Source organism: Alligator sinensis, unplaced genomic scaffold (assembly GCF_000455745.1).
Source record: "Alligator sinensis unplaced genomic scaffold, ASM45574v1 scaffold1229_1, whole genome shotgun sequence".
Taxonomy (NCBI): Eukaryota; Metazoa; Chordata; order Crocodylia; family Alligatoridae; genus Alligator; species Alligator sinensis.
In genome coordinates, this window is record NW_005842843.1 from 179,295 (window position 1) to 192,244 (window position 12,950).

Here is a 12,950-nt window from a genome sequence, read left to right on the forward strand (position 1 = left end):
TGGGTAAGGGAAATAAAACTGGAATGAGGAGCAGATCATAGGTTGAGACAGAAGAGCTCAGTCTTAGGAGGGATGAGCAAAAGGATATGTTCACATTACACATATTCCCTTCCATAGTTACAACAGAATATACAGTAGAACATGATTCCTGAGTCTTGCCATCCCTCTCTGCTTTCAGCATGTGTCTGTGAAAGCCATTGTGTCACCCTCTACAGTCATTTTAGATATGATGAAGTAGGTTGCTTATACACGGGTGCACCTTTTTGAAGACATTAGTTTTATGAGGTGCTGCCCTTCCCTGCCTTCTGCCTTTGTTCAATCTAACATGGCTAACTACCTCTTTCCACATCTATGATGACGTGCTACTGCTGGCATTTACTCAGTCCAGTCTCAGCTCTGTGTGTTGTATGAAAAGGTTCTAATTATGCTGATAAATCATGTTAGTATTAGTATAAATGCCTTTCATTAGAATTTCTGTTGTTTCAGTTAGAATTTCAGTATTGAAAATTTAGAAAGTTACACAAACATTAAGGGGATGTTATTAAGGTCAAACATGTTAAAGTTAATAAATAAAAAACTTAAGGCTGCCTATGCCAATTCAGTTCAGTTCCCTTTTCTGTCTGAATTATAGCACAGTTTTAGTTATGTGATTACATACTCATTTTTCTACAGGATCCCTGCCTCATTCGTTGCACAGGATGAACTAGCTCTTAGGATGAATCAAAGTTGTATAGTGAAAGACACTCTTGTCTTTAGGACCAGTGCATCAATTGTTACAACTGTTGGAAGGTGTGTTGAATGAGGCAGGAGATTGCAGAAACAGAAAAGACAATGGCTTAGGAAACTGAAAGCTTCCCTGGAGAATCTCTGTAGAGTTGTGATGCTAATCAAAACATATAAATCAAACTTTCTTCCTTGAATATGCATCGGTAAATTCCATTAAAGTGCTTGTGCAAGACAAGATTTTTTTTTACTGGATGCTGGGTTTCATGTGCTTCTTGACCCTCCTTGTATTCCTGTGTGAGGGCATAAAGGGAACAGAACTCTCAAGATCCTCCCTTATTTTCCTCTTATTATCTGTGGCAGCAAGATGGAATGCAACTTGTTTCCACCCCATTGTAGGGGCCTATTTAATTGTGGCAGAAGTGTGCTATGCAGCAGCCCCTTTAATTTTGCTTCTTTCTCCTCACGCCCCCCCTGCCACTGATTGGCGGAGGGGCCCTGATGGCCCCACCACTTGTTGTTGATCAACCAGGAGGCAGAAACCACTGCATATATAAAACTGTTTTTTTTGCCTCCTGGCTGATCAGCAAAAAGCAACAGGACCCTTTCACCAATTGGGGGGAGAGGGGGAACATGGCCGAAAGAGCAAGATCAAAGTGTGTTGCACATCAGCTCCTTTAGGTAGCTGATTTAGTAGGTCTCTACCCATTAGGTTTTAGATTAAATTAAACGTCTTAACATTTCCAAAGTGTACAGAGAATTTTACAAAGCCACTTTTGTTCTTTGGTTTTGTTGGCTTTAGACTGATCCAGTAGTTATTTGACCAGACTTGGTAGGCCAGATTCTGTACAGACCACTGTGTTCATCTACCCTGTACATCTTTGCCCACCACCAGTACAAGGTCTTTATGTAGGTGGGCACAAAACCTGTAGGCTCTAAGCCTTGGCCATCATATAGTGATGTCCCCCTAAAGATGGGCATGATAGGTGCCCAGTCTAACTGGGAGATTCTCATATTCCAAGCTAATGTTCCAAAAAGCATATCATTCACTACGAGTGCAAACAATTTCTGAGATGTAAGGTTGAAGCTTCACCTTCTGAAGCATTCCATGAAAGTCGTACTGGACCCAGAGGAAATGATCCCTAATCCTTGTAAAGAAAAAGCCTGTATTGTCTAATGTCTCATCAAAGATATGGCTGAGAGCAGCCTCCTACAAGTAACATCAGTGCACTAAGTTTGTTTGCTGAAAACACATGGAGGTCATTCCCAGTAGTCATTCTTAATCCTTGAAACTCCCTCACCCTTGAAGTCCACCTGAGCCAGATCCAGAACAGCTTCTGGAAAACTTGTAAGACCTTCCTACTTGGGCAGGTGTTCAGAAAGCAAGGCTAAACTGGGACATAATTTGGAAGTTTTTGTTTTATTTCTTTTTTGTAATATTCTGCCTGCTTTTATAAGTGAATCTATCGTTAATTTGTAAGCCACTTTAAGCTTTTGTTGGGAAAGGTGGCATATAAATATAACAAGTAAATAAGGCCACAGAGACCCACAGAAACAGACTTAGAACCAACATCAGCCTTGATATCAACACTGAGACTTTAATCAACCCTAGTTTCAACGTCAGATATTGAAATTAAGTACTAAAAGGAGCTCAGCATTCTTCTACAAGGCCAGTTACAACGTCCTTTTGGGAGATATTGCAGAATAAATCCTACAAGCCTTAACGACTGGAGAAAACATGCAGACTGTAATTCGCTCCAGATACTGTGCCTGGTATGAAGAAACTTCCTATCTATGTCAGTTCCAACATAAAGAGAGGGGACTCAGACAAAACTGGCATAATTTTCAGTACTAACATATACACTGGCACCAGTACAGAATCCAGTGCTTATCAGTCAGCCATACCCATAGAGAAATTCAGCTCACTCTTTTAGGGGCATGTCCTGCCATGGGTGCCAGGGAGTGCCTCTGAGGTCTGTGAGGAGAGCTATCAGGAAACAATGGAATAACAACCCCCAATCACTGCTAGGTCACTAAAACTAGCATTAGTGCAATGAAGAATCTGCAAGTCACCCAACAGCATATAGAATGCCACCATCATCCTATTGGGAATACTGAGACTCTCCTTCAGAGTCTTTAAGAGTTAGCTAATCCATCGGAGAAGAAGAGGTCCCTCTCCTACCATACGGGAGCAGCACTAGTAGCACCTTTCTTCATTGCCAGATAAAGCAGTATTAAATAAATTGGGTGGGTCACTGATGTTCTGCAGATTGAAGTATCAGTAATCTCCAAAATGCCTTGCATGGTGTTTGACATCTTGCCAGCTTCTGTCTGCCAAAATTATCCTTCCTTCTTCCTTCCCCCTCAGTTATCTTGGCTGTGTAAGAAAATCTGAGGTCACCCAAGAGCAATCCAGAGGATGCCAATATCTTGATCCATTTTGGGAGGAAATCATACTCCTTAGTGTCATTTCAGTTGTAATTGGCCAACTGCCAGATACTGCTGACCAAATTCAGTTTTCTCACGTGGGATAAGGAAACATCCTTCCTTGCCAAGGTCTGTCATAATAGCAATGAGGAACCTGGGAACCTAAAAAAGAACAATTAATGGTGGAAAAGGCCTTGCAGATCATGAATTGTCTTAGACACTTCATCAAGGCCTATAATTGCCATGGTGACCTTCTGTAGACTATTGTTGCTTTAGGCCTACATATTACATAAGTACGTACTGTGATCTTAGGTCTTTGAACACCTTATACATACAGATGGACTGCATTCTTTTGGAATTACTCTCCTTCTGTATCACAGATCTTTTTACCAGAACCTGCCAATCCATGTAATGTTGTCCCACCAAAGACTGATGGAATACTGCACCAGAAAACATGCAAGATACACCAGAGAACAACCTCCCTTTTTCAGCACCACACCCTTCTCCTTTATTGTATCTGCCAATTTGAGAAAAATGGTCAAGAGCTGCACCAGACCCAGTCAGTAGAGTAGGGCCTTTTAAAAACTATCCTCTCCATGTTCTACCAAGTGTGATCTGCCTTGACTTCAGAGAGAGAGAGAGATCTTGTTGACCCTCACCCATGAATACTGAATCCAGTTCCATTCTTTAGTCCCTGTCCAGTCCCTTCTCCCATAGCTTTTTGGGAACCCTTCTCATGAGAAATGGCTTTTCTGCTTCATCTTGGAGCCATAAAGGAAGCTCTTCATAGAGGTAGAGCAGAGGGCACTTCTTTAAATTCCCTTATTCCAAATAAAGAGGGGAGTTTCCTGTCCTGGAATCAGAAGACTCAGAAAATGCCATTTTGGGACCTGACAGGTAACACTTTGTTTCAATTATTTCATCATGCCATGATCAAGCCTCTTAGCCTACAACTCTCAGCCTGCAGGATGTCTCATTTCACACTCCTGTTCGCACAGGAAGCATCCGAGTTTTCCAGTGGACCTCAACCATTACCAGTGCAGGTTTCTGTTTTTTGGATTCAAGGCACCAAGGGTATTTGTCAAGTCCCTGTTTGTAGTGATAGCTTATCTAAGGAAACAGGGAATCCACATTCACACATCCACATACATACAGACCTGAGCATAAGTCTTGAAATTCTGACCTAACAAAACCAGAGCACAGGGAGAATCAAGACTCTCTGATGTCTTACCCCAACAGCTGAGCAGTTAGGAAACTTGCCCTAGGAAGTCGGAGACCCATATTCCAGTGAATGTGGATTCCCTGTTTCCACATTCACCTGTACCTGGATGAGTGGCTGATCAAAGGCAGGTTCCAGCAGGAGACACTGACTACTTTAAATCACATTCTTTCCCTGTTCTCCCAACTACTTTTGAACTATGGAAAATAGTCCCATATTCTGTTATAGAGTTCATAGGAGTTCTAACTCCAGATTGAAGTTTGTCACTGGGTTTACTTACCAGATGATAATTTGACCATCAGGTTTGTCTCCCACGTGATATGTTCCAGGTCAGCCACACACATTCTACAAACAAAACAGATGATGATAGGATGTACATCTGAGGTAATTAGCCATTTGTCAGTGTGTATGTATGTAATACCGCTTGCCAAATTTCACTTACAGCCTTTCAGACAGAGACCAAGATCTATGTGCTTTCCATTTACTCCTCATACAAGCAGACGGGTCATAGTTCTACCTCAAATGCTGAGAGAGCTTGGCAAGTGGTTGCAACCTTTAAACATAAGTAATGTAATGAAATTTTGTTCCTTTCCTTGACGGTGGTATATGACAAGGCATATACCCTTAAGGGAGAACTTTAAAGGAAAGGTTTCTGGGATTTAGTGGCCTCTGATCCTAAGGCGAAGCCTGAGCCTTGTACTCAGTTCTGGCTCAATGTGCAACTTTAGACAAGACATTTTTATGACTTTTTGTAAGTTTTTATGACAAAATTCTACCCAGAAAAATTCCATGAAGCTATCTAAAGAGGGAAAAGGGTCATTACCCAGTCCCTTTTTTGGCCCCCCTTTTAAGGCTGGTCCACTTGGCAGCAGAGAGAGGGAGATATATGGGGCCTGGAGAAGAGTAAGCTATATAGGGTGCGACTAAATGAGAAGGTTGCTGTCCATGTGTTGTATCTTGGGCCATAATTCCCAGTGCAGCAGTAACTTCCCCATTGCTCTCCATCCACTTTATCCAATGAATATTAAATGCAAGGTGCATTGGCTCCTGATTTAAAAGGAATCATGCCTAACCCATGCTCTGGTGGTTAGAAATTGCATGCTATGCTGGGAAGTCAGAAAAGCCAGATCAAATTTTGTGGATGAGGGAGGGGGGTCTGGAATATGGGTCTCCGACTTCCTAGGGCAAGTTTCCTAACTGCTCAGCTGTTGGGGTAAGACATCAGAGAGTCTTGATTCTCCCTGTGCTCTGGTTTTGTTAGGTCAGAATTTCAAGACTTATGCTCAGGTCTGTATGTACAGAGCTGCAGATCTGCCCAGCTAGAATGCAGTCAGCTGAGCATGTTCAGTAGTTTTGTGGATGCTTACACATTCACACTGCATAGTGAGTAGGATCACAAACTATAGGTAAGTGGCAGTTACACAGTCAGAAACTGCCATTTGGGCACACGGAGTGAAACAGGATTCTGCCTTGAATGATTCTTTTGAGTTTGTTTATAAGTGCTTTAAAATGAAAAGATGCTAGATATGAATGTATCAAGACCATATACCATATTCACTGTGTTGTTGTAAGCTGATACTGTTTCTGTGACATGGTAAAGATACTTAAGCCATGTTGTTGGGAGAATACAAATTAATGTATTACGGTAGCTACAAAGAAGTCAATGGAGGTATGCTGATTTACATCAGCTGAAGATCTAGCCTTGTAGTGCTGATTGTATATACAATTGATAATGGTATCAGTGGAAAATGTGCATTCATGCATTAATTGTGGCTTAGTCCTAACTGATTTTAGGCAGCCCATAAAGAGTCAAGAGAAGTCAGTAGTTTACATTCATTGTAATGGTTATAGTAATGGAATTATGCTGTAGAAGCCATCGGAGAAAAAAATAACACCGTATTTTTCCTTTATTGTATACTTCCTTTCATTTATTGAAGAAACCATTCAAATGTATTAAAACCCTAGACAAATACAATAAAGCAAGGACTTACACACTTGCTTAACTAAGCATTTGGAGTGGTCCCGTTGCATATATACTTTGGGCTCGAATAAGATTACTCACATGTGTAAGTCTTGCAGCTACCCAATGTCCTTATCCTGCAAACTCGTGATGCCTATATACCAGGTGGTACACAAATACCTTAAACCAAACCAAAAATCTAAAATACTTTTCATAGTAAAATGTCATGCTAAACTTGGATATGTTGGGATTTTTACCAAGTACTTTCAAGCTGTTGATGCATCATGAGCTGTATTTTATTAAATAGTGTATAAACAATCCCTAAAAATAAGATGACTTACTGAATAATAATGCATTTGCACAGTATTTATTCATGTGCAATTAAATGTGTTTTTATCCATGTAATAGACCCAGTCTTAAGTGCTTGGAGCTTTTCCACCTACATATTTTTTAAAGTAAACAGAACACTATTTTTAAAAGTATAAAGATAATATTTTCCTCTTTTTTTAGGAACCAAGGTTACATTCGGTGAGAAGACATTTTTCTCATCCTTCGTCTGTGAGTCTCAAGCCTCGATATACGCGAAGCCCTCACTTTCATCCTAGGAAAGATTACAGAATGGAAGATACAATTCTCACTCCACCTTCCTCTACAGACTCTGTAAAATAGAGTTTTAGATGTCTACCATGCTAATATATCTAGCACGTGGAGGGTATGTAATTTTCTAACATATAACATTTGCTGAATTTGCCTAAGTTAAAATGTCTTCACTTTTTGTAAAAGGAATAAAAAGAAGTCTTGCAGTTCAGGTTAACAAACATGATATGCAGGATAAAATCATGGTGTCCTTTATCAGTGAATATACCTTTAGATGACATTGTAATTTGTGATATACGGACCACTGTGTGTGCACTATTTATTTATGTGCATTGAAAAACAACATATTTGTATTACAGAGCAAAATTAAAGTATATTTTTGTGTCAGATAAATTACAACAGTAGTCATTAATTACAATGTTTTAGCTGTTTTCTTGTAGACTAACAGCATGTATTTGTTTTGGATACTGTTTTGTTTATTTTAAATATAATTATTCAAGCATAATTTTATTTTGTTTTGTTTTAACTCATGTATAGCTTGTGTGTATTAAATTATTTTAATTATTTCTGTTGAAATTAGATCCATGTACTTAACTAACAGATAAGAATTCTTGCTTAAGTGTAGTTTTAGCACTTTGTGGTAAGAATTTGAAAAAATTTAATTTGGACCACTTGCTTATAATTGTTTATTTGAGGCTGACACTTCTTAAATACAGTAAGTAATACATTCATGCTTATAGTATCATTCTAGCTGTAGAAAAGTGCAAGAATTGACATAATACTTTATCTTGTAAGACGGCTAGAAACGTTTACCTTGTCTGTACGTGTTAATATTTTTCCAATGCCTGTACAAGCTTAAAATGCATTGACAGGATACATCATGTGTTGAGATAGTATACAATTTCCTTCTCAACTGTAAGGACTTTAAACATTTATTCCTCTTTTTCTCTCTATGCTTTCTTTTTTCAAGGATTCCGTCTGTATTTTTTTTTAAACTGAAAACAGGTCAAAATATGACTACTGTATTTAATAGGAGTGAAAGCCATGCCTTATTGTTTACAAACTGTTGAAGGTCATTATTTTTATCTTTTTTATGTATGTAAAATATTTTTCAATTATTACTTTTTTAATTTTTGATCTGCTTGAATGACTTTCCAAATATATTTGCAATACTTTGTTTTTAGCTTTATATCAGATGAGGGTCTTGCAGAGTGGTCATTATAGCTCTACTAGACAATACACGGGTAATATTTAAATAGTCTTATTGAAAATTGCAATCTGTAGCATTTATAGTGGAATGTAAAACAGGTGGGGCCTGATTCTGTTCTCATGTATACTGGGTTAACGCCATTGACTTACACTGTTGTCAGAGAGGTCAGGCCCATTGTATATATTAGTTGCTGTTTTAGTAACATTTACACTCCTAGACCTAAAAGCAGTTTCTGCACCTTGGTTGATCAGAGAAAAGATCACACACAAACAAGATTTATACCTCTTGTAAACAAAAACAAAACAAAACTGCTTGTAACAATCTAACAACTGTTGGTTTTAAACGGCTTGTCATATGTAAATATAACTTGTATTCTTGGGGATATTGGTGTAATTTTGGGGGACAGATCCTCAGCTGTTGTAAATTGTCATGACTTTGCTGAGACAACTAATACAAACTAAGCAGCTGTTAATTTTTTTTATATATTTGGTTTAGGTTTTAAAGTTTATCTGCATGGCCATATTGGATAAATTTTGGCACATCTTCAAACTACTTCATTTTTATGTAAAAACTTGTTCAATTATAACTATTTTTGCAAACAGTCGTCTAGATGCAAAAGTAACCAGGAAAGATCTTGTGTTCTGCTATTACAGTCTGATATTTATTATCATGAAACAAATATATAAAATCAGTTCAACCTATGCTTTAGGGTGAGTTATAAATCCTGCCTTTTAAAAAATGTTCATAAATTTAATTTGTTCTTTGTTGTACCAAACATGATTTTTCTTAGAATACTTTTTTAAATTGTAGAGGTCCAAGGAATAAATTTGTTACATAGTGTCATGTTAAAAACATTTGTCTACAGTTGAAGTTTTCTGAGCTATCTAATTAAAGTTGTACATTTGGTATGTCTGTCTGCTAAAATGGTATCTAAAAGCCCAAATGTTCTCAAATGTTTATTGGCATTTATAAGGACAGATAGTAGATCATAAGTATTGCTTTTTTTCTTCAAAATATGACAGGAAAAATAATTTGTGAAATAAGACTAAGTTTAGCCTGTTACTTTTATCAGTAGTGCAAAAAGATGCCATCATATCCTCTTGGAAACTGTCTAATCTAAGTAATTGTGTTTTTATTCTGTAAATAACATAAGATATGACCCAGGTTCAGCATTTATTTTAAAATAAGAGCTTTGCTTATGGCTGCATGTAGTAATTCAAAAGATGCAGGTAACAGTTTTCTCCTGTAAGTGTTGTTTACTTTTTGACATAAAAGAATATTTAAATTGATACTTACTTTAAAAAGTTATACAAGGTACAAAATTGAGTTTTTCTTTGCGCTCCAGTTTTGCATCCCAATTTGAAGAGTAAAAACCAAATATAAAACAGATATAATTGGTATTTTTTAGAGTTAAGGTATTAAAAATGTATTCCTAGTTGATCATATTTCCATTCTTAGGCTTAAAAATACTTCAGCTCTGTTTGGTTGAATGAATGTTGATGTAAGAACATTAAGTAATATAAATATAAGACAAATAAAATTAGTGACTATAAGCTGCTATATAAGGGATTCAGAATTCAACCCCTCCTTCTCCCGCAAGAAATAGTAAAATGTAAATGAGAATTGTTTTAAACAGAAATGTTTATTTCTTAATTCTCCAGGTTGAAGTTCGAAGGACTAGATCCTGAGGGGTTTTACTCTTGAGTTTACTTAGATAAAAACTAAATAGAGACTTGAAGATTTGACCCAAAGACATTAATGCTGAAAATAAAAAGTAAGCCTTAAGATGTATTATTTCATTTTAAAGTAAGGAGAGAGATTCTGTTTATATTATCTCTTCAGTTACTTTGGAAGGATGCTCATTGTTCAGTGTGAGTATCAAATGATGCTCACAAATTTCTACAATTAAGTCTGCTCTTATCCTTGTTTCTTTGTCTGAAGTTGCCATTTGCAGAGGGTTGAGCCATGGTGTCCTATCTTGATTTGGGAAGCCTAGAACAGATCAAGATGAAACACTGAATAGTGGGTCATCTAGCCTCCAAGGGCTGTACATCCCTACTGAATATTAGGCAAGATTTATAAATTAAGAAATTTAAGTTAGTTTTTTTTCTTTCAAAACTACTGAGCACCAAACACCTTCCCAGTGACCTCTGTTAGAAGCACAGTATTTTAGAAAAATCAGGCAGGTGGCTGATCAGACTCATTTTTCTCTTGAAATGTTTTATCTAGACTGTAGCCTATTGCATATTAGTCAATCCTAAAACAGCCTTAAAATTCAAATCCAATATGTAGCTTCACCTTCATCATACTTCTTTTGTAGAGAATAATGTATGTTGGAAAAGAACTTTACCACTTCTCAAAAATAGTATCTTCAAGTGTTGTTAACTCTGTCCTTCCAGTAGTAGCTTCTTTGCAGCATTCAATTTTTTTTCTTTGTTGCTTATTTATTCCATTATTTTTGTCATCGGAGATTCCTTTACTTTTGTACAGAAGTTGTCTAGCTGCCTATATACTTTGTTGCCTTAATTCTGCAGTCTGATTTTTTTTGGTAACCCCTTTGCCTATCCAGATCCCTGTTGGCATCTGCGAGGCTGTGCACTACAGGAATTATACACAGATCAGACAACTGGATTGTGGCCTACATGGTATAAATAATTTTTCTTAGTATTATTTGTCAGGGTTATTATTTGGAAAAATTATTAAATTAGCAAATTGTCCTCTTCTTCTTTCAGTATCTTATCCACCAATATCATTTGATCTTGAAACTAACTTAATTTTTAGTTTTTCCTGTCTATCAACCACTTGCTATTGTTAGTTTATAAACTGATACCAACTGCAGTTTCTATTCTAGATGGTTTTGTGGCAGAATGCTAGAGTTAACATTTGCTTTAAGATAAGAGTAGAAAATCATATTGGCATAGATTTTGACAAAAATGATATCCAAATGCATTATTATCACTCCCACTATTTATATACAGTTGATCAGGGAATGTTATGTTACAAAATTGAATTCTGTACTTGGATAGGAAATATCTGTTTTGAAATTTTAGAAGTAGTGTGAACACAAAATATTAAATGTACTTGTGAGCCAGCAAATAATTCAGTGAGACCATAAAAGTTTAATTTGCCATATTCATTTAATATAGCTTTGTGTTAATCCTATTCTAAAATATGAGTATCAAAATAAGCTTCTTTTTTTTTTTTTTAATCAGTGATTTTTTTTCTTATCCTCATGATTCTTTTACCATTATGCTAGTGAACAAACTTGGTTCCAATAATAACTCAGTGGAAGCTAATAGAACATTTGACTTTGTTTAAATGTTTTTCCCTGTATTTCACTATCGTTTTAAAATGTAGGAAGTTGAAAGGATGCGCCTTTTGCTGTAATATAGGTTTGTTGAAGTCTAAATGTTAAAGTAATGCAGTAATTTCAGATCACCTGGAAAAAAAGCTTTCGTCACTTCATGACAGCTTTATATTTAAGTGAAAAAGCTAAACACCAAACAAGTCATTTTTAAAAGAAATGCAAAATTTACAAAGAAATGCAGAATTTACATCTATCCAACCTATCAGCCAACCAGAATCTGTTGGACAAAAAAAGTTTGAAACATGGTAAGCAGGTATCATGCTTAGCTAGCTGTAATGTGTAGCTCTCATTTTAAACTGAATGCTAAATAATTTATTTAAGGCATAATAAAAAGGGTACAGGCTTTCATGAACTCGTTAAGATAGTAATATTTATAAAATATATATTTAAACTGATAGCTTTACAAGTTTCACTTTTGGTTTGTACTATAGCCACTTTCCATCCAAGAAGCTGCAGTTCAGAATAAATATTTACAGTAAACATAAGCATAATTCTCATTATGTAATTTAAGTATTAACTACTATAATTTTTGGAAATTGGAGCTGACATGTTACATACCATTTTGTCCTATATAAGTATGCATGATTATAGTTAGTCAGATGGAAGTTTACTTTGATAATGTATTCCAGGCCCATTTAATCTGGTTACTGCAGCCTTGTTAAGTAAGCAACTGTAGATGTACAGAAATAAATGTTTAAATTGTAAATTCATTGAATTCGTTTTCAGTAAACCTGTTACCATTTAGCCTAGCAAAACAAAAAACTAATTTTGTGTTACAACTGTTTGTATGAAATACAGTAATGAAAAACAAGTTTCTATAGTTTGTAACTTCTAATAAAGTTCTATGTTTGTGTAACTAAACCTTTAATTCAAATAAAATTTTCTGTATTTACTGTTGGTGTTAAAACTTATTTTTAATTTAATAGAGAGATGTATGATGCATGATATTGGATAATTATTTTTAAAACTGTAACCTCATACAAGATAGATTTATTATATGGTATTTTGGATCTGAGGTTAAAATAGTATTCAGGGGAATGGAGAGGGTGACTTTTTCCTATTCAAACCACCACATTCAGTGGCTCCATGTTCCTATGGCCTTCACTCAGGGGTCTATCAAAGTTTCTTCAAACAATCGGAAGGAAGATTGAGCTAGGGCAGAGGTTCTCAAACTGTGATCTGCAGACCACCACTGGTCTGCAAGCTCCTTTCAAATGGTCCACAGAAAGGTTGCAGAACAATCGAGAAAATCTGTACTTGTAAGGTAAGTCTACTGATATTAAAATATGTGTTGTGTGCTTTGATCTGTAGAACAAAAAAAAGTTTATTAAGTGGTCTGCCAAGACCCCCCAGCAATTTTCAAGTGATCTGCAAAAAAAAAAGTTTGAGAACCATTGAGCTAGGGGATACTAACCTCTATAGAAGTGAGATCCTTTTAAGGGTGCCA

At 36.3% G+C, this 12,950-nt stretch overlaps 1 protein-coding gene across 1 annotated transcript in view; it reads left to right on the plus strand.

Moving 5' to 3' along the window:
• Positions 1–12,389, plus strand: part of BOLL (boule homolog, RNA binding protein) — an 85,321-nt gene extending 72,932 nt beyond the window's left edge. Inside the window, exon 10 of the mRNA XM_006035467.2 lies at positions 6,840–12,389. Within this exon, the coding sequence (XP_006035529.1) occupies positions 6,840–6,998 (159 nt within the window). The 3' untranslated portion in view covers positions 6,999–12,389. The remainder of the gene's footprint in view (positions 1–6,839) is intronic.
• The last annotated feature ends 561 nt before the right edge of the window (positions 12,390–12,950 follow it).